Source organism: Caenorhabditis briggsae, assembly GCF_000004555.2.
Source record: "Caenorhabditis briggsae complete genome, chrX, whole genome shotgun sequence".
In the NCBI taxonomy this organism is placed as follows: Eukaryota; Metazoa; Nematoda; class Chromadorea; order Rhabditida; family Rhabditidae; genus Caenorhabditis; species Caenorhabditis briggsae.
Window position 1 is genome coordinate 392,073 of NC_013491.2, and position 21,369 is coordinate 413,441.

Here is a 21,369-nt window from a genome sequence, read left to right on the forward strand (position 1 = left end):
AACTTGTCGAGTGACCGGTACGAAAGAACTGAAATTCGACAGCTTTCCAATGTAGTAAAGTAGGATTGGTGACCTTGATAAGACATTCTTTTATTGCCTCTTTCCCTCGCTCCACCTCTTCTCACTTTCTATATTGACAGCTGCGACCGAATTCAAACTCAAACTCCTGCCTGTGCTCAAGTTTTGTAACCAAAAATGGTAATGGACATTCGTTCAAGGCAGAATTTACGTTGAACATTTCAGCCTATACATGCGTGTGTTGCACATCAAATTCATCAAGAAGCTCCAGTCAACAAACTTCAAGTGAACTCGAAAGTTGTTCTGACTGGATTAAACTTAACGTGAGTTTCTTCAAAGATAATACTCAAAAAAGTTCTTAATTACCTCTGGAAACATTAGATGTAAGCATAAACTGTTTATGCCTTTCAGATCGATTCCCAATGAATTAATAAAAAACAGAGAGTGTATAGAAACACTGATACTGGACAATAACATGTTGACAGAAAACTCATTCAACATGCCCAAATTTCGAAACCTTAAGGAACTAGCAGTAAGAAATAATAAGGTAAAGTATATGCTGGAATGCTCTTTTCAGACATCAAACATTTTCAGATCCGCAATATTGCTGTTTTTATGGTCAATATCCAGAAAAACTGTCCAAACTTAGAAGTTTTGAAAATACGAAATAATCCGAATTGGCCAGTTAAGCTGAAAAAAGAAGAGTGAGTTTATTGCTTGTATCGTTCAGTCATTCCAACAACTCCATTTCCAGAAAACATCTAGTTTTCAAATTTCTGAAAAAGTTACGAATTTTGGACGAACTGGAAAAAACTCGTCAGAAACGTTATCCGGATTCTTTCTCAAACACTTCTCATTCGTCAGATTCGGAATAAAATGTGTCTTTTTTGTTTTTATCACTGTACAAATATATCAGAAAAACAATTCGGGTTCCTTAATCAGAGAAGTACAATTTCCCAACTGATCGCCTACCAGAACAAGCTTGTTTTCAATTCTTTAAATGGGTTAGATACCCATAGCGTCTATATTGATTTCCAGAGGGCCTTCGATACAGTGCCGATAAACAAATTGATTATAAGTTGGAAAGCTTTGGGATATCTCCCAAACTAAAAAATTGGCTCCATTCATTTGTCACGGACAGGAAATTTTAAGTCAAAATCAATGATATACTATCGAAGGAGAGGCGCGTATTGTCCGGAGTCCCGCAGCGCTCTATTCTTGGGCCTACCCTCTTCTTGTTATATATTAATTGTATTGGTGACAAATTTCAAAGTGACTGTCTACTGTTTGCAGATGACTTGAAAATTTATGATACGAATGATAGATTGATTGATGCAGATTTAATTGAATTGGAGAATTGGTGCTCGAAGTGGAAAATGAAAGCGGCTCCTAAAAAGTGCGAATACATCAAATTCAATGCAACAAGAAAATATGCCAACTCCAATGTTATGAATCCCAAATTAAATCAAGCTTTGATTCCCCCTGTGGAAAATGTCCGTGATCTTGGGATCTACTTTTCCAGTAACCTAAGTTTCCATTATCATTATTCGTTGATTATTCAGAAATCACATCAGAGGATCAACATGTTATTTTCCATTTTAAAAAACGCATCGTGGAGTGTTTTTATAAAATGCTATACAATTTACATACGACGTCACAAATACCATCTCAAATCACTTATCAAAAACTCAACAAAAATATCCTCTCAATTTCTCTCTAATAGAGTAATCAGATGTTGGAACTCTTTACCCGCCAAAGTGTTTCCGGTGAAGCCCTCGTCAGCGGCTTTCAAAAATCGACTATTATTCTGTGATCTAAAACATTTTCTTGCCTTGAATTCAACTAATTACTAACTCGGTTTTTCCTTCATCTCCCAATTACTACAAATGTATGTCCCTGTTATATCTCCTAGTTTCATAGACATTTCACGTGTTAGTGGTTTTCTCCCCTTCGTTGAAATAAATAAATAAATAAATAAATAAATAAATAAATAAATAAATAAATAAATAAATAAATAAATAAATAAATAAATAAATAAATAAATAAATAAATAAATAAATAAATAAATAAATAAATAAATAAATAAATAAATAAATAAATAAATAAATAAATAAATAAATAAATGAATCATAAAAATACAATTCTGGAAAATATATTACTGTCTGTTTGTTATTGTGTTGTAAGCTTTCTTTTTTTGTTCGTCTTTGTTTCCTTTTCAAAAAAAGGACTAAGTAGTCTTCTGAAAGAAAATGGAGGTTAACGCAAATGGAATTGAATTGTCTGTCCAATAGAAAACATGAAGAAAAATGTGTGTATGTGTGGTGCCTTAGATCTCAAGTATGTGTTTAACCGAGTGGAAATGCTGTACCAATTGTTTTTGGGAAAACGAGGAATCGAGAGAAAGGATGATCATCAAATTCAGGTACTCCTTCTGTTGAATTCCCGAAAGAAGTTTATTCAATCTTCACACTGTTTTTATTCTCTGAGGGTTTTGTACCTAGTTGTGCTTATGTATGATAAAAAGAAAAAAAACGTAATGAAAACCTTTCTCTATTTGTTGTATTTTATTTATTTAAAACCAACGTTCCTACAAGTATTCACTTCAAATATACAACAGGTTTGATCATGATATCTACCATTTATATATGTACAGGGTGGCTTTTAATTACTGCAACGATATTCAAGCCTTCATAATTTTTCCAAAACTAGATAAAAACTTTCAATATTTTGGATTGAATAATTTCAGACACGCAAATCTTATAACCATCCAAATTTTTTTTTATTCTCCTTCTTTTCACTCTGACGACAGCCGTCAGAGGCTTTGGAAAGGAGCCTACAGCGGCACGGTGACACGAGGACATTACTTCCGGAAGATAATTTTTTAAGTCGAAGGCAACAAGATCAACCGAAGTTACGTAATTCTATATATTTAAGGGGACTACATCTGCCTGTCAGTGAAAAAAAATCCCATATATAACTTCGCATTCCGATTCGGTCAGGATCTTTGATGAAAACAATTGCGAAAAATCTCTTGTTTTCCCGGATTTCCGAACCAAATTCAACTATGAAACCAATCTAAGTAATCAAGATGTTGCCTTAACTTAAATTCTACTCAAAAAGTCAATATACGGTGTTCCAACGAATATACGGTGTTCCAACTGTACCAAAGGCACCAAATTGTGGCTCAAACTCAGTTTTCCGTAGTTGAACCAGACACAAGACTGGATCCCTTTCTCCTCAGGCCTGAATCCAATAAATTATTCAATCTGAGGATGTTGAACCTAGACAGTTTACTCATGAAATTAACAAGCTTTCAGCTATCTGGAAACCACCCTTCAGAAGATATGGATACTAATAAGTCAAAACTACCACCTTGCCGCCGTAGCGTCTTTTCCGAAGCCTCTGACGGCTGTAGTTCTAGTGAAAAAAAGTGGAATCGAACTTTTGCATTATTATAAATTTTGTGCGTCTGATATTACTTAAACCAAAATTTTGGACATTTTCATCGAATTTTGAGAAAGTTATGTAGGCTTGAATACCGTTGCAGTAATTAAAAGCCACCCTGTAGATATTAATTTACCTAAAACGTTTATGAATTGATTTTTGAAAAGCTGCGTTGTCAACGAAAATTTGAATTTGAAGTTTTTTGAAGACTGTGTCAGTGTCTGCTCCGAAACATTTTCATATCTTTTTTCTATTTTCAGATTGAAAGAAATTAAAAATATGTTACCCGCTTTAAATTCAAACGGCCCTCATTTTTATATTTCGGTTATTTAGAACTCTCCCATCTCTTAATTTTCGAAATGCTCTTTCTTCGTACTGAGCAAACGTTATGAATTATTCAGTTTCATCTGTCATGAGACCCATTTTGTGGAAAATGAAAAATACTTAGAACCCGCCGCTCACCCTAACAGCAAGGACAACTATCCTACAAAAATATGCAACTAACCTATTTTTCAATTTTCAATTATAGAGAGCCAATAATTACTTTGAGAAGTCCAAATAGTCAAGATGCAAAAACCAATATCCAATTTCAATAATGAGTCCTCTTCAGTTTTTTTCCTTGAATTATTACTTGTGGTTAGGACAATATATCCGTTTCATGCCTTACGCTACCAAAAAACCAATTAATTTTAATTATGCTTCGAAGTATTGTGAATAGAGATGGGACACAAAAATAAGAGCAGAAGACCACTTTCAGTCATAAGCTTTGGCTGTCTACAATAAGTAGTCAGTTCTAGTATTCTTAGTTTTTTTTCGTGTTTTTTTACGTCTCCAACATTTTTTTTCTTTTCAAACCCCCGCTGTTCAAGAATGAATAAACTTTTCCGTCAAGACACGGAACTTTTCATGCAATTTGCGAGGATTCTAATTTGAAGAAAAATTTTGTGTCAGCATTGAACACTGTCTCATTGTGATTATAAAATCTGTGCACAACTTTTCGCAAATTTCATGACTTCACATGTGCACATGTGATGACTCATTTTTACTCATCAAAACATGGTCTATCGTTTTAGGCACATGCTCAAAACCCTAATAATTTTTGACTAAGTTAATTTTTCGTACAACGCAAGTTCCACCCATTTTTCAAGGAAAGAAAAACAGTTAGCCTTTTTCGAATTATGCGCTAGTGTATGAATTGCGTTTGCGTTTTTTCTGAAGCTGAATACTTTTTCAAGCAGAATACTTTCGTTGTGCTCATTTGTTGTTCACACACTTCATCCAAATTGCGTGTCCACACATCAATTGATGGCCCCAGGGCTAATTTTACTTGGCACTTTCGTACTTTCACATAAATGTTTAAATGTTTCGTCATTCATCTTTTCCTTCATCTTTACCAATCATTTACCAATGAGTTCCACGCATTCTATCAAAAAAACTCTGTAAAAATGAAAATTCAGTGAAACCCATTTGAAACATGACCGAGGAAGGAAAAACCGACAATTCAAAACGTTCGGAGCTTCGTTTGAATGTCGAGAACTTTTACAACGATCAAGAAACCCGAAACCTGCTTTTGGCAGAAGAAGCGGCAAGAAATTTTAACCGTGATGACTACGACCAGGTTTTTGCTGGGGAACGTGTCTACGAGGTACAGTTTTGAGGTTGTTTTTTAGTATCCTTCGAATAAATCTGAAAGTAAATGTTTTTAAATTGTTTATTGTTTGGAGGTATTAAATTAAAAAATGGCGATACTTTTTAAATTCATTAACCACAGCAAAGTTTCGGTATTCTCACTGTTTGATAAATGCCAGCCTGTTTGTTGCGCCTACGGCAAGAGCTCGTCGATTTTTACCTCTATTTTTATCGATTCTAATTGTAAAAACTAATTAAAGTCTCTCTAATTTCTCCCCTTCGCTATTCAGACCTGCCGACCCTAAAATTTTTATGGTCGATGAAATTGGGTCTAGTGGATTTTTCCTGTGGAACATTTTTTTCCTGGGGGAACCGAACGACATACAACGAAGAAAAGAAAAAATAGACAAAACTTCATTTGTTTATTCTAATAATGATTTTAAAAACTAATCAATGTACTAACTGTTCAATATATTTGAACAACTTCTCGAAACGCTCAAAACTTTCACATATCATTTATTTCAGTGCGTCATTGGAACATCTGTCTGGAGAGTGTCTCGTTCATCTCTTCTCGCACTTTCTTTGTTCTGCACCATTGCCGTTGCTGTGATCGTCATTGCCATTGTTCTTCTCTGCACATTCATCACATTGTCGAGCTCAACAGAGGTTAGATAGACTTGACACGAAATGAGACCCTGCTGTTTTCAGATACCAGATGATGTTACCAACGAAGACGTCATTGGAGTTATCAATTGGCTTCATTACCCAATCGGCGATTTGGCTCTTCGTCGTGCTAATTACACAAGACCTCATCAAAAATAACGATTGTTTATGAGCCCTTACTTATTTATTCTGAATGTTTACTCGATAAAAATGAAAGTTTTTCAATAAAAACAAATTAGGACCTCAAAAAGAGGGGACTACCTGGAATATCACTCTCTAAAATCGAAATCTATACTGATCAACTTGATACTCATGACACTAGCTCAAACCTGTTTCATAGCACTTAGACTGGGCAGGAAATAGATTCTTTCCGCTAATAAGAACGGCGAGATTGACAATGCGCAAACAAAACCCTTATTTAAAAACCCTTATTTATTTTTGTCATAGCTCGTTTATTTTCTTTCTTCTTTTTTACTGGTCAGTTTTTCGTTTGAATACCAGTTCTCCATTTTCACAAGACATTTTCTAGATTTTAATGTATATTCGTGATATGAGCCCAATTTAAATTCTTATTTGGTCATTATTATCAAAGTTTTCATATTTCAAATCGATTCACAATTATTCCGTTTTGAAAATTTGTATCCTCATTCCTTTAGCTATATCCTTCTAGTTATATCCACCCACGTGAAATTTGTTCGTCATTCCATGCCTAAAAATGCGCCGTCACTCCATCTTCTTTTGCGTTGCCTCCTGCTTTTTCTTCGACCCTTCTTCTTCATGCTCTCTTTTCCATTTTTGGGCCTAGCCGCTCGATAACCAAGAGCGACGCATGGTGAAATATAGCAGAAATAGTGGAGACTGAGGTTTTTGTCTCATTTCTCTGCTCCCTAGCTGGCTCCGATGTTTTCTTTTCTCGTCTCCCTTTCTGAAGCAGCGGCAATCTATTCGAAAGCACACGTCATCTTTCCTTTCGCTTTCCCTTGGCTGGAAAAGCCTCATTATTGAAGAGTGGAAAAAACGGAGAAATGAAAATCAAGGGAACTGTGGTTTCCATTTTTGCTTTTATGCATTTTTTTTCCATACTCACCCATTGTGCTCATGTTTCAATAAAAATCGTTTGTTCAGCTTTATTGAAAAAATTCTAAAAATATTATTTTCGAAAACACGCGTTCGATTTTCTCTTTGCATTTCTCTTCTATTTCAGTGTTTTCAGGATGATGAACGAATTGGAAGCCAGCGATTTGCTGGTTGAGTTGGGTCAATCATTAAAAAAACGCATTTCAGAGGATTCAAAGGAAATTGGAGATGGATTGGAGTTCTGTAAGTGTTTTTAAATTAACTGCGTTTTTATACTTTTTTTTAGTTGATACAATGTCAGAAACAGAATGGAAAAGTGCACGTCTCTCTTCAAGTCACAGTGATGATATTGGGTGAGTTATTTTCAGTTGCGACAATTTGTAAGCCAAATATAACAGAGACCTGAACGATGCGCTGCGGGTCCAACAACTGGAAGAGGAGCAGGAACGGCTCAATAACTCATTATTCTCACTCAGTTCTCATTTCGCTCAAGTGCAATTTCGGATAAAACAAATGAATGAAGCCGAGCCTCATGATAGAGAGGTATAGAAATCCAAACTGATTAGATCTATTTCTGAAATTTCAGAAACTGCTCATGGAGCTACAAGACTTTGCTTTCAAAGGATGTACAGACATGAATGAACTTCAAAGGTTACGAAGTGAGAGTGAAAGTGGAAACGAAGTGCTAGAAAAACAGAACGAAAGGTGATCAACTATTTTCTGATGTAATTATAACTATCTTTCAGACAAAAAAAGCTTCTCAAACAACTACGGGAGCAAGTGGAAGATTTGGAAAGGACCGCTTATGAAAACGGAGAAGGAGCATTGCCAAGCATCGATATTCTGAAGAAACAAGTATTTTTCGTAGCATCGTGAAGAAAATAGAGGCTCGTTTTTACAGAAAGCTGTTTTGGATAAGCTCCAAGAAAAAATTGAACTGAATCTAGATATTGACAAAATGAACCAAACAGAAATACAACGCCAGGTAGATGATGCATTAAAACAACTTGTGAATCCATTCAAGGAAAAAGGCCAATTGGTAGACCAGCTGCAAACCCAAATTACAGACTTGGAACGTTTTGTGAATTTCCTGCAGAAGGAAAATTCTGAATGTTCAAATCAGACGACACCAGTCAGAGTAAGGAATCATACGAACTTTAATTAGTTCAATCTTATAAAATTCAGAGTATGGGATCGACTCCTTTAGCAAGTGCTAAATCTAAAAATACGTCGTTTTTGAGTGGAATCATCGGTTGTTCAACAGGGAGGTTTCAGAAAAACCAGTTGAAGAATACTCTGAAAGGAAATCATTATGGGTAAATTCATTGTAAAAACTCCAGTGCTCGTCCACAAACCCAAAATATTCAAAGTCGCATCACGTCATGGGTATCAATGCCTTCACGATTATTCTTTCAATTTCACACCGGAAATTGAAGCCACTCTCCTGACCTCATTTTTTCAGTGACGAGCGAGCGCATGTGCAGCTTGCGGTAGACGCGACTCAACAAATTCTGGAAAAGTATACCCTGCTGTCATTTGACCCCAACTTGAAGGGACAAGTGGAGGAAGTTCAAGAAGTGGAAAATGACGTAAGAGCACCATTATTATTTTCTCGTTTCACACAATTTTGTTATAGGACGTTTTCGAACTCTCCGAAGAAGAAGTGGTGACTGTTGTTCGAAAACAGCTGTGTCCCGCATTGAAAGCTCTTTTGGAGCATGGAATGCTTGCAGAGACCGTTGTGCACAAAAGGATTCCAGGGCTTGGATGCTTTGTTGCGAAAACGGCAAATGATGAGAAGGCAACATGTTTGAGTCATATTTGGGATGTTATAATTTATTTCTACAGCTTAAAAACAGGCAGGGACACAACTGATGCCCCTGTTAGAAAACTCAGCCAGTCGTTCAAACTGGATCATGTTGGCGGCAGAAGTATCACATCGAAACAAGTGAGAGCATTTTATTTTTATTTTTAGAAAATTGAGTTTGAGAAGATAAAATTAAAACAATAATGTTCTATTCAAACCTGAAACGAATAATGTTACAGGTTCTTTTAACAACAATAGAGAACATTATTTCGACACATGAGCGACTGAAAAGATCAAAAGATGCACACTGGAAAGCATTTGTATCTGCTGCGATGAACGAGAAAAAACTTCCAGCATGGCTCAGGTACATTATGAAATGCTTTAAATGTTACAACTCTGTTTTTAGAATAATCTTCCGAACAAGACAGGTCGTCGAGATGTGTTACAATTCATGGAGTTACGTAGCGAGAACTGGTAGTTTATTGTTTCCTAATCCTTTTTTGATAATAAAACATTATTAGGTTGCGAAGAACTCTACACGTTGCTGGAAGGCTTGCACAAATACAGTATCCATTTACCGGTCGACTTGGCTTTGAGGCCTTTTGAACAAATCAAGGACGCGTTTTGAAACAGGTGCAAGATGATGCATATTGATTATTTTCATTGAAAAATATTCATAGATGACAAACAGGTTTTGAGCCAAATCCGCATAATTATTTTAATAATAAATAAATATGGTTAGTATTTCAATTCGAATGTTACAATTATCCAAACAAATCTGTCAATACATTGGAAAGATAGTTGATAGGAGTTGCTTTCCGGCACTTTGACCAATCGGCGTAATGGATTGGGTTGCTTCTGAAATTCCAAATGAGATTTGTACTTTTCGAATTAGTTTCCAGAGCTTCAAGAACTAATCAATTACCCCGTTACATCATCCATAAAACCAGCTTTTTCCAAGTCGGTCTCTACTTGGTCCTTGTACTCAGCATAGAATTTGCGAAGGTCCCGAACAAGACCTATCATTGGGAATCTTGCCCAGTTGGATAGAATCACGTATTCGTATTGACCATGCTGCTTGTTTATTGGTCCAACAACGACGATTTGATCTGAAATATTCATAATCCAGGAAACTATGCAATTTTTGAAGGGAACACAAATTCCTTGAGATTGGCTAATTTTTTCATTATGAACTTTTTTTTCACTCAGTCAACTTCCGAGTATTCTGAATTGAACAAGAAATTCAAAATTGCAGATCAAAATTTTCTAAAGAAGAACTTTTTGTGGAACGTAGAAACTTACATGGACAGGGGTCGTCTTGCATGTAAACATAAGTTCTTTCCCTATGAATAATTCCATATCCGAACGCAACCTGGAATAGTCGATAAAGTGTTGGAAGTTCAAAAAAGACATCAGATCTTTTGTTTTTTACAACAATTAAAAAATTAATTATTGTTACATAAAACGTATAAACTGAACTCACTTTCTCTCCAGCGTCCACATTTCCAGCTCTGAACTTTTCTTGTAAACTGAAGGCAGACGAGTTTCCGGACTCTGCTTGAGGCATGACTGAAAATTATTTAATTCTATTTTAGGTTAATTCTGATGCCTTTTCTTACACTCGGTAGTAGCACAATAGCGATTGTGAACAGATGGTGTGTCCATAGCCTGAAAGCATGAACTAAGTCATTATGTTGTTTCCTTTGATTCTCTCCACAAAGACGATTGATCCCTTATCGTTATGTTTAATCACTCACCCATTGAAACTTGCCGTACAAAGCTTTGACATCAACTTTGGACGACGGCAATAAACTGGCCAGATAATCCTGAGCGCCCGGTATGTTGCGCAACATATTTTGAAAGAAGCTTGGAGACCTTGGGAAGGAAAAAAGATGAGAAAAAAAAATGAATCATTACATAACTTGTATTAAACTTCCTCAAGGTTCACTACTAAGAATTGAACATTTATGTTTATAAATAGTGATCTCGGATCATGATTCAAAATACAAAAAACTCACTTATCCTTGATGAGTAGAGATCCACGTGGTAGACAGGATCCGGCACCTGGCAAACTACCAAGAAGTCCAGGAACAACTGGAACTCCATCGACTAAATTCATCGATGGTAGTGGATTTTTAAGTCTAAAATTCGTAAATTATTATTGATGTATAATTTCATACAAAAACTAACTTTTTTGCAAAATTGTTGTCTGGATTCTTCTGTACAGTCTGAAGGAATTTCATGAGACCAACAGATTGTCTGTAATTGTTTAGTGAATCATTGGCAATCTACAGAAACTCACGTGGCCAAATCTTGGAATGGTCCCCTATCATGTGTTCCAGCATCTCCAGTGGATAATCCAAATATTTCAAGAAACTGACAGTTCACAGTGGAAAAAGGCGAGATGACGAATAGGAGAGAAAAGTGTAACGTTGCGTAATACCGAACATTAATATGCCGCATTATTATGACGAGCGCGAACAATTGGAAAATAATATCACCGCCACACGAAAAACGTTGCGCATCTAATTCATCATTAGAGGAAAGCGAGGGATTTCGGACAATAGAGATAGAGAGAAAGACACAGATAGTTGTCAACAGCCAACTAAAAAATCCGGATTTTTTTCATAGTGATGATGATTATCTTCACTCATTTTCGAAAGAAGTGCCAATTCCCCTATGAAATGTACAAGAATTCTGGGTTTGCGGAAAATTGAAACTCAAAAAATTCATACAGTCCCATTTTTCACAAACAAGTTTACACGTGACCGACTTTTTCTCTCTTATCCTTGGAAAAACTCTATGAAGAAAAACTTGTAAAAACCAAACACATAGGCGTGTATGTTGCAAGAGGATTAGCAGAATAAAATTATGTAAAATCTCCAACTTACGGAATTTGAATATTGAGAAGATGGGCGGAACGATAGAGTCGGTTTACACATATTTGACAAAACGTTAACATCAACACAAACAAAATTTGTTTTATTCCCTTTCAAAACATAATAATTGAAAACACACAAAAGCTGTAATTCAACAATTTCTGTTGAACGGTAGAAATGCTGGCTTCGTCGGACACTGGTGGTAAGAAGTAAGTGATATATGAAATATAGATTTAGAGAATATTTTGTATTTATATACCATCTCTCCAAAAGCCCGCTGGACGCGACTCAAAGTATTTTTTCAGTCCAGATTTTTCCAAATCAGGAGTTTTAAAAGGCGTAAAGAAAAACCGTCCAGCTAAAGCGGCCCATGTCTTACTCGACTTTCCGTGGAACATAGAATCTCGCTTTATTTAAAGAAAATCAATTTAGTCCTAAGCCGCTTTGGATGGATGGCTGTCCACATTTCTTAAACTACAGACTTGACCCTTCAATCATTGGTTATTCGGAGATATGCAACCTCATCTGGAGGGAAAATAATTTTACACTGTCGATGAGATAAAAACAGCTTTTTGGGAATACTTTGACTTGCGGTCAGCTGGCTTTTGGGGCGACGGTATCCACAATTTACCTGAATGTTGTCAGCATGTCGTGGACCACGACGGTGCATACTGTCAATCTTGGGGAATTCTTGTTTTTGTGTTATTTCACGAATTAAAAATGGACAGTTACTTTCCGGCCAACCTAATATTTAGCTCAAAAGCAATGAGCGTTCTTTAGGAAAAAATACAGTATATTCCTTTAACACCAATGTTAGTCTAACAAAAATGGGACAGAACATAAACATATAACGAGATGTTGTATTTTTCTAGGCGTGAGAACCATGTCGTCCCATCGAACATTGTCAAAGGTAATGAGCTTCAGTTGAAAGAAACTCCATTGTGTACACTGATTGTGTCATTTACCGATGATGAGGTTGGTGTTCTAGAATACTAAACCATTCTTAACAAACAATCGAATATGATTCATTGACAAAGTAATATTGCTTACTGTTACATTTCCAATGCATGAAAAATACATATTTTTACTCTTGCAAACATATCACGAAAAATTGACGCCTTTGAATTCGTTTCTTAAAAAGAGCATTCAGGGCATTAAAAATTGGATTTATCGGTATGAGTAGATTTCATTTAATTTTGTCAGAGACTAACAAAAGTTTTGAATACAAATTCTGTGTTCAGGCAAATGACGTCACATCTGCTCATGTTTTCACAATGTCCACTCCTCAATTGTATCCTCAAACCAGGAAAACAGTCTACAAAAAAGGTACTTTTCTTTGTCCTCTATGTTTTTCATCTTCCGTTGTCTATGTTGTTTTCGTGGCCAATTCCCAGAAACACAGAAAATTTCACTTGAAACACCTCCCGCTCGCCTTGTTTTTTCACAATTTTTATTCAACTTTCGACTCGCAACTATTTCCATTTTTATCACCATCTCAAATTCTATTTGCTTTTGACAACCGATTCGGCACATTCTTCAGAAATACGTGTTTACTTTTTTTGAAAAAGAGACTGAATGTCCAAAAAAAAACGACAATTGATAACAGAGAAATGTTGAGACAGTATGAAAAACATTTGAACTCGGAATGGTATTGTGGCATTATTTTAAAAATTTATCTAACATATCATTGTATAAATTGCTATCAGAAACCAATAAATTTCAGTTTGAGAATGGCGCTGGCATTCACAACCAGTAGAAATAGGGCATTAAGTGGGTATTGTGAAGAAATGGCTGGAAGTTCTACAAACATATCCCAGTTTGAAACTACCGTTTCCAAATGCTATAGAGATAACATTACGGTATACATGGCAAATCTCCATTTTGAACTGTTAACTTTTCTGGACAATTGCACACATTGACTGCATACTTCGAAACCATAATAACACAAAAAACGCATTGTGTGAGTGCTTTGTGGAGAGGAAAAACTGGTAGTTGTTCAAAGAAAAACTGTGTCAGTGACAGAAATGGAACAACCGAGAAGTAGGTCTCCTATTCAAATATGTCTCACACGCGCTGCTTTTTTTGGTGTGTATTCCTTTATTTTTAACTGCGCAGTTTGTTGGAAACAATCGTCAAACTGTCAACTAGATTCGTATTCGATATATCATGATTCGATAGGGCAGTCGGTTCTCTTTTTTAAAATATTTGGGAAAATTGTTCCAAAATATAAAAATCAAAATTTTCAAAGTTTATTTACGTTTTATTCAAAATCTTGATAAAAAAGTAAAGGCTCACTGTGATTCTACTATAAGTACCATGCTTAAAAAATTATCCTACTATGAAAACTTTTTCAGACTATTTGAGTCGCAACACTAAAATTTTCATTTCTTCTTATTTCAGAAAGCAAACTTATTTTATGACCCACTCACACATTCACGGACATCACAGGAAAAAAAAGTTGCCCAATCATCAGTTTGTTCACAGTGCAATAGTGTTCGCGCATCTTTTACCAAGTGCTCCGCAAACAGTCAACTCCCCCTAGCAACTTTCATTTTAGATTTGAATACACAAAGTGCCATCTATTTCTCGTATTTGTTTGTGTCAGTTTTCTTATTTCTGATCTTTTTCTGATGCGAGTAGTGGTGTGAGTCCATTCTGAAACGAGATGTGACTCAAATATTATTTTCGAATCTATCTTACCGCTAAACATTGGTATTGTGTTCTCAAAGACTTTTAGTGTTTTGCTCCTCTCGTGAATGTTTTGTCTTCTTACTAAACATTTCTGTCCAAGTCACACATATTTCATCCAAATTGTTCTCTTTCATTTTCTCTTTTTGAAACAAAACCGTCAAAAAATTCTTCCAAACACAAACAAACAGGGTCAGGCGACGGCTGAAGAGAATGGAGGATTTTGACTTACTTGAGTAGGAGGCAATTATGTTGAAGGATGGAAGAGTGAGTAGCATAATAGCCACCTTATGTCCTTTTCCTCCTCTTCTTAATTCTTTACGTTTTTTTTTCAATTAAATTTTCCAGGGTCCTCGTCGGAAATGTCGTTAACATCAACACCATTTAGTACCGACGATGAGCGTTACACCAATTCGGCGGTGAGTAATTTAGGACTAATTAGGAGACAGGCTGACAGCCGGTAGCCTACCCGCTTAAATCTCAACTTGGTCATTTCAGATGTCGCCTCCACTCCAGAAACAGTTGATTCAAGAAGTCTCGTTATCCTACTCAGCACCGTATACTTCCACAGTTAAACCTTTAAGACATGACTTACCACTCGCTTTTTCCCCATTTTCATTTGAATCGGAGTATGAAAAAACTGGTAGGTTTCATATTTAAATACAAAAAAAAATAGAAGTTAAACAATGACTAATCTTGGAGGTTACACCTCCGCGAGAGGCGTTGTGTTTACCAAACATAGAGTTATATTGCTCAATAAGCCAATTTGGTCTCCATATTCTTGGGTAAACTTTCCGAATTCATTTTGCAGGAGACTTTCATTCTCACACTCGTAGCAGCGACTCTCGACTATCGAAACATTCAAAGCTTCATATTTCCAAAAAAGATTCTGTAGAAAGACTCTTGAACAACGGCCGCAAAGAAACTGAATTCTCAGGTAAACTTTTAATTTTTTTGAAACGCGTAAGTCGATAAATAATTTTACAGCAATATCAGACACAACTCCTTATTTTTCGGCTCAATCAGCCACAAAAGCCGCAAGAGTAACTCCATCGCACACTCCAAGAGATACTCCCAGAGACACTCCTGTTTCATTTGATAGACGATCCACAAACCGTGTAGATAGTCCACTATCCAATTATAATTTGATAGTATCGGAAAGTACCACTTTTGAGGAGTTGACGACCATCACCACATCAAAGTGAGTTTAAAGTTAATTTTGAAAAGATATATCTCTGGGTCACAATAGATTACCGTGTAGGATTTTTCCAGGTTGGAAATTTTTCTATTTGCATTTTGAAAAAAGTTTCATGATCTCCAACCTCATGACCATAGCAAGAAAAATGAAGAGGATAACAAAAAACAGAGATCGCGCAAAATGAATTAAAAGATTAAATCTCGAATAGGTTTTGGTTTTGTTTTTGCGTGTTTTGGCCTAGATTCAGATCAAGTCATACTAAGCATGTACCGTTTTGCGGTTTACGTTCCACTCTTTCCCAACTATTTAGTATCTGTTCACGTATTTTTCTTTATTTTTCAGTACTTTTTCAATCCGATTTTTTCAGGAATCAAACTACTCGCAAAAAGGAAGTTACAACAGAAATGCCTACAGTAAACGCCCTGACTAAACAATTCGAAATTTCATCGCATCAAGAGAGAGTCGTTCCGGTGCGACCAAGAAAAAACTCTAACACGCCTAAATCCGTAAATGGAAGTGCCAAGTCCCTACCGAGAGTTGTGGTGATTAACAAATCGCAAAGTGAGGAGTTCTATCATAAACAAAAAAAAATTGATTGTCAGAAAACTGCGCCTCAAACCGACCATCTGTTGTTTACTCTCCAGGCGGCATATTAACGACCACCATTGTTGACATTGAACCGGCAAGTTTTGGACGACGAACTGAGGAATATAAAGTTTGTTTTTTTACGCATACAGTCTAAAGATTATAAAATACTATGGTATAGATATCAGAAGAATACATAGTCAAAAGATATGATAATGCGACGCGAAACTTTCAAGGGCTGGAGCGTGAATTCCAGAAACAACAAGCCACTGAATACAGAGCTTATCAAGGAAACAAAGAAACCTATAAGCATCGGGTATAACTTTGAATTTCAGATTAGAAACAATTTTTTTGAATTTTGAAGGACCAAGAAAAGACACAGAGAAGCTACAGTGCAGCAGAAACCGGTCATTATAATGAGTCTCCAGTTGATACATCTTCCATTGATGAAGTCAAAAATGTGATTGATCGTTGGGAAACTAAGTTTGGAGGTGAGCTATTCCTATAACAAAATTTTTCCAAAAAAAAAAACAATAGAGTTGAGTTGTTCAGGAACTGCTACACGTGCAAATGAAAAACAACTGCGCTCTGTGTCTCGTGTTGATATGAATGATAACATTTCAAGAGTTTCTCAAGATGTTAGAAACACGTTGGATCTTCAAAAATTAATCTTAATTTATTTCAGAAAATAATTGTTCATCAAAGAAGCGAGTCTCAGCCAGTCGAACGTATTATCCCAATTTCCCCAATTCCGCCATCACAAAAGCCAACAAAAACTACTGAGACCGAGAACGGAGGAGTTTTGCACACCTACGATGAGCTCAAAACTGTCTACCTCAAACAAACTGTTGATATGGGATCTGTATCTGCAAAACCAGCAGCAACTCCGAAACCTATTACGTCTCCAGTTATGAAAGAGACCATTGTCTCTCCTCCACCAATTCCTACACCGTCTCCTACCATCGATGTTGCAGAAGAATTACTTCGACCAGATGGCATTTTGACTACTCAACGCACGGAATTCGCTCAATATTCCACGACTGTCACCAAAGAGACCAAACAGGAGGAAGAATCAAATTACGTCACTGATAACAACAAAGTTGCCGCTGAAAAAGAGGAAAAGGTGGTAGTGATTGAAGAGAAGGAGGACGAAGAGAAGAAACTGAAACCACAGACACCAACTCCTAGTCCTGTTCCGGGACGGACGGAAAGTGTGGCCGTTGAAACCAGAAGTGATGAATACCTCCATAACTTCTTGGATAGAGACTATCGCATCAAGCGATATGAAGAGTGGTCAACAACTAAGAGAATGAGGGATAGGTCTCAACCTCCAGAGAGAGTATGTGATAAGCTTGAGGAGAGTAGAAATTACAATTTTCAGCCACTAACATCGTATTCTTCTTACTCCGATCGTTCCAGATCGATTGACAGATCATATGAACGCCAAAGAATGGAAAGTGGAATGTCTAGAACGTATTCCGAAGGTAACCAGATGCCCTAAACTCTAGACTATGTGCCCAATTTCACAACAGTCTCGCAGTTGCATCGAACACCTAATGCTTCAAAAGCTGCTTATTTTTTTCATTTTTGAAAATTTTTTATTTTGAGTGCTTTTTTCCGCTTTTTAATCATTAGTTGGCATTCTTGAATACCTGCATTTGCCTTTTGGCACTCCAACTGATAAGAATTAGGTAGAAAAAAAGAAAGAAAAAAGCGCCCGCGTCAAACTGATCGAAATTGGCATTATTATCAAGAGGTGGAGACACAAAAGTTGCGGTTGTGCCTATAAAATAGCTCCTAATCAGTGAAACACTCTCATTTTTTGTCATTATTCTACTCCTGAACTAGAAGAAAAGAGCAAAAATGTCAACCTACGGTTACACCCACTATACATCTACATCTCAAGGTCGAGGACTTGCAAGCGGAGCCTACACTTCTGGATTCGGAGGTTTGGTATCTGGAATGTCCTCTGCTGGAGCCATCTGCACCACACAAATTCGTGATGCTCGTGAGCGTGAAAAGAGAGAAATCGGACTTTTGAATGACCGTCTAGCCGATTACATTGAGAAAGTAAGTATTTTTTGTTTTTGATTGAGCTGTTGTTAAAGCTCAACCTGAAGTCAGAAAAAGTGCTACAAGTTTGAAAGTTTAGGTCCGTTTCCTTGAAGCTCAAAATCAATGTCTCAGCCACGACATTGACATCCTTCGCCGTGGATTCAGTGGAGGCGGCCACGTTTCAGGACTCTATGATACCGAAATTGCGGTAAGCATAATAATAGAGCAGACTAGAATGTATCCAAATTTTTTAGCAAGCCAAGCGCATCCTCGAGCAAACAATCGCTGGACACGCTGCTTTCGACAGAGATATTGCCGCTCTTGGCTCCGACATTGACGCTATTCGCAAGAAATGGATTGATGCCGTTAATGCAGTCAAAGCTCATCGCGAAGATCATGACGTTGATCTTGACAGACTTGCTAAAGTTGAAGCCGAAATCTCACTTTTCAAGAGAAAAATCCGTATTGTCGAAGAAGACGTCATCAGAATTCGCAGAGAGAATGACGGAATCTACAATGAAATTGCACGCATCAAGCAGCTGACGCACAATGAAATCGCTTTGAAAAATGAGCGCAGTCTGAATGTTCAAGATCTTCTTCAACGCATCAAACTTCTCCAAACTGAAAACAGCACCAGAATTGAGCAAGAACTTGTCTTCATTCGTCGTGATACCACTGCTGAGAACCGTGACTACTTTAGACACGAACTTCAAGCTGCCATCCGTGACATCCGTGCTGACTATGAAGCCGTTATTCTTTTTTGAGTCGTGATTCTGTTCAACGATTTTAAATTTTCAGATCAGCATCCGCAACCGCAACGACATTGAAGTCTGGTACCGTGAGCAAATCAGAAAGATTCAGACTGAATCCAAACCAGTCAACCAGGATCTCTACAAGGAAGAGCTTGCTTCAATTCGCACAACGGTGACAAACGTGAAGAGCAGACTCGCAGAAGTTGAAGGAAGAGTGAGTTTGAAAAAATTCTCGGCGTTAGAAGTCAAAAGTATGTTTTCAGAACTTCTTTTTGGAAAAACTCATTGAGGACCTCAGAAACAACGAGGAGTCTAAGTTGTACGAGATCAGTCTTGCTGAGAAGGACGCTCAAATTGCCAGACTCCGTGAGCAATGTACCGAACTTAGCATCCAAATGGAGAGGCTATGCGACAACGAAATCGTGAGTTTTTTATATTTTTAAAAACTAATGAAACAGGTTATTGTAGTCACTTCGTGCTGAAATCGAGCGCTACCGTGTTCTTCTGAACGGGGCCAACGTAACCACTTATGTTTCGAACACTCACCCATCCGGAGTTTCTGTTGGTGGAATAGTTGGAACCACCAGAGTCATCTCTCAAACCACCCGAACTAACAGCAGCAGTAACACCAGCTACAGTGGAGTTCCAGCTTCCAGAACAGGATATTCTGTGGGAGGAAACATCGGAGGAATCTCTGTTGGTGGAACCATTGGAGGCGTCTCTGTTGGTGGAAACGTGGGAGCTCACGGAGCATCAGGACATGTGTCTGGCGGTGCCGCAGGAAGCGGTATGTATCAACAGAGCTACTCTTACTCCTCTTCAACACATTAAAATTGAATGAAATGTCCTTTTTTTGTATCTTTTCCAATAATTTTCCTTGTCTTCTTGCTTAAAATTATTCTACTCTCCCACTAAACTTCACTTTTTACCCTTTCAAAAATGTTCACATTGTTGCCTTCCTTCCACTCTCTTTCTCTCTCCCTTTATCCCGTGTCTAACTTTCGTTTTCGAGCAGATCTTGATTAGGGATCAGAAGTTTTTTTTTCGTACCCTACCAAGCAATATGACAAATACCTCCCCAAATCAACCCAGAATGCTCTCATTCGTCTGCCAGCCAAATAAGTGTTGTCCCATGCAATACCAAATTATCCGTTTTCCTCGGTTTTTTCGACACCAAATAACCAGAGACGGTGATAGCGGACGTATGTCTCTTCCGTTTCAGTCACATATTTTCACATAGTCGTCGATGCTTCTGTCCTTGTCATTTGTTTCATTTTTCCGCTCGTTTTATTGTAAATTTCTCTAAATGTTTCCTTTTGAAGTAAATAAATGAGCTACTAATCAAGATCTGCTGTTTTTAATAATACAGCAAATAATCAGCAAAGAATGTGGAGGAATATAAACCATTCTTTTTCGAAATACGTGCATAAATAGAAATCAGCAAAAAGTTTTGTAACACACAATCCAAAACGTCCAAAAAATTCAAAATTTATAAAACCTATAAAACGACCAAACAGCAGATATGCGAAAATAATTTTTTGGTAAAGTTACTTTCCTGATTTTATCTGAAGAAATTCAATGTATAAAACAACCCCTTTCAGTATCGTCCCTCGTATCTGAGAAGCGTCCAGACCGAGTTCACGATGAAAAAGGAGTCGACGCATCCGGAAGAAGTTTTCACAGCTGGTACTTGGGCACTATTTCTATCAATGTGAGTTTCTTCTTACATGAAAAAGGTATTTGAGATTTTTCAGCAAATAACTCCAAGTTACATCGAATTGAAGAACATCTGCAAAATCAGACGTGTTGATGTAGGAGGTTTTAGAGTGAGTTTGTATCACAGTCTAGATTATTTAACATTCATAATTTTAAGGTTGAGCAATATATCAACGGAGAACTTCTAGGAAGTGCACAGATCAATGTTCCACTCATTCTTGACCCGCAAGAAGTTGTGAGAGTATGTGAAATCTATTTATAGAACTCATCAAACTTGTTCAAAACATTATAGATTCATCACAGACACGGAAAGTATCTTGGACAGTTTTTCATGGATGTCGACGCTTTTGATAACTCCACCGCTTCTAGAACATCCATGTACAATTACACCGAACCCAATGAGGTGAGCATCACAAAACCAAGTTTTTCGTTAATGATTTCATTGTAGGAACGCGCCTGGTTCGTGTATCTTAACTAGATAAATATGGATGAATATTTCCCGCCGACGAATTTTTTTAAATTCGAATTTGCCACTTGAAAATAAAAACATTATTCTTGACTTACATAATTGGTTACTGAAAACAAAAAACTGTTTCCCCCTGTCTATTTTTTTTCCTCTCAACGTTAATTTCCAAACTTCTAATTTATTTACATCATCACAAAGTATCGTTTTCTCAAAGATGGCTCTTAAGTATTTGTTTAATAGCTCTCGAATTGTCAGGAACTCAATGCGTTAAGATGACATTAAGTGTGTTCTCCATCAAATTGGTGTGTTTGTACTTCTTCCAAATTTCATCGTCTTCCGGTGATGACAGACAGGCAGTGCTGGGGGGCATGTTTTTATTTGAACGCTCACCA

General features: G+C 36.9%; 8 protein-coding genes across 8 annotated transcripts; 7 read left to right on the plus strand and 1 right to left on the minus strand.

The window, feature by feature from the left end:
- Nucleotides 1-195: 195 nt before the first annotated feature.
- On the plus strand, nt 196-726 carry CBG08131 (the record flags this gene model as incomplete). Its single annotated transcript, XM_045238706.1, has 4 exons — nt 196-198; nt 244-341; nt 430-565; nt 613-726. The coding sequence occupies 4 exons, from the start codon at nt 196-198 to the stop codon at nt 724-726; spliced, it is 351 nt and encodes a 116-aa protein (XP_045093684.1).
- Nucleotides 727-894: 168 nt separating this feature from the next.
- Nucleotides 895-1,128, plus strand: CBG27388 (the record flags this gene model as incomplete). The annotated part of the gene is made up of 1 exon (XM_045238707.1): nt 895-1,128. One exon carries the CDS (start codon nt 895-897, stop codon nt 1,126-1,128), a length of 234 nt encoding a protein of 77 aa, XP_045098751.1.
- A 338-nt stretch (nt 1,129-1,466) lies between these two features.
- CBG27389 lies at nt 1,467-1,871 on the plus strand (the record flags this gene model as incomplete). The annotated part of the gene is made up of 1 exon (XM_045238708.1): nt 1,467-1,871. The coding sequence occupies one exon, from the start codon at nt 1,467-1,469 to the stop codon at nt 1,869-1,871; it is 405 nt and encodes a 134-aa protein (XP_045098752.1).
- A 3,065-nt stretch (nt 1,872-4,936) lies between these two features.
- Nucleotides 4,937-6,201, plus strand: CBG08132 (the record flags this gene model as incomplete). The annotated part of the gene is made up of 4 exons (XM_002643216.2): nt 4,937-5,107; nt 5,617-5,757; nt 5,800-5,883; nt 6,118-6,201. The coding sequence occupies 4 exons, from the start codon at nt 4,937-4,939 to the stop codon at nt 6,199-6,201; spliced, it is 480 nt and encodes a 159-aa protein (XP_002643262.2).
- Nucleotides 6,202-6,968: 767 nt separating this feature from the next.
- On the plus strand, nt 6,969-9,266 carry CBG08133 (the record flags this gene model as incomplete). Its single annotated transcript, XM_045238709.1, has 11 exons — nt 6,969-7,074; nt 7,118-7,184; nt 7,230-7,374; nt 7,418-7,536; nt 7,578-7,686; nt 7,733-7,969; nt 8,017-8,147; nt 8,294-8,420; nt 8,468-8,779; nt 8,878-9,112; nt 9,160-9,266. 11 exons carry the CDS (start codon nt 6,969-6,971, stop codon nt 9,264-9,266), a joined length of 1,695 nt encoding a protein of 564 aa, XP_045093685.1.
- Nucleotides 9,267-9,402: 136 nt separating this feature from the next.
- Nucleotides 9,403-10,205, minus strand: Cbr-lpr-7 (the record flags this gene model as incomplete). The annotated part of the gene is made up of 4 exons (XM_002643218.1): nt 9,403-9,496; nt 9,564-9,747; nt 9,941-10,010; nt 10,122-10,205. The coding sequence occupies 4 exons, from the start codon at nt 10,203-10,205 to the stop codon at nt 9,403-9,405; spliced, it is 432 nt and encodes a 143-aa protein (XP_002643264.1).
- Nucleotides 10,206-11,694: 1,489 nt separating this feature from the next.
- On the plus strand, nt 11,695-13,436 carry CBG27390 (the record flags this gene model as incomplete). The annotated part of the gene is made up of 3 exons (XM_045238710.1): nt 11,695-11,726; nt 12,390-12,492; nt 12,759-13,436. The coding sequence occupies 3 exons, from the start codon at nt 11,695-11,697 to the stop codon at nt 13,434-13,436; spliced, it is 813 nt and encodes a 270-aa protein (XP_045098753.1).
- A 1,131-nt stretch (nt 13,437-14,567) lies between these two features.
- Nucleotides 14,568-20,989, plus strand: Cbr-ifc-2 (the record flags this gene model as incomplete). The annotated part of the gene is made up of 21 exons (XM_045238712.1): nt 14,568-14,624; nt 14,704-14,848; nt 15,017-15,142; nt 15,193-15,406; nt 15,771-15,964; nt 16,006-16,118; nt 16,170-16,304; nt 16,353-16,479; nt 16,541-16,626; nt 16,674-17,472; nt 17,847-18,058; nt 18,141-18,251; nt 18,298-18,792; nt 18,842-19,009; nt 19,059-19,217; nt 19,264-19,582; nt 20,397-20,506; nt 20,550-20,621; nt 20,669-20,752; nt 20,804-20,914; nt 20,960-20,989. The coding sequence occupies 21 exons, from the start codon at nt 14,568-14,570 to the stop codon at nt 20,987-20,989; spliced, it is 3,867 nt and encodes a 1,288-aa protein (XP_045093686.1).
- Between the last annotated feature and the right edge of the window lie 380 nt (nt 20,990-21,369).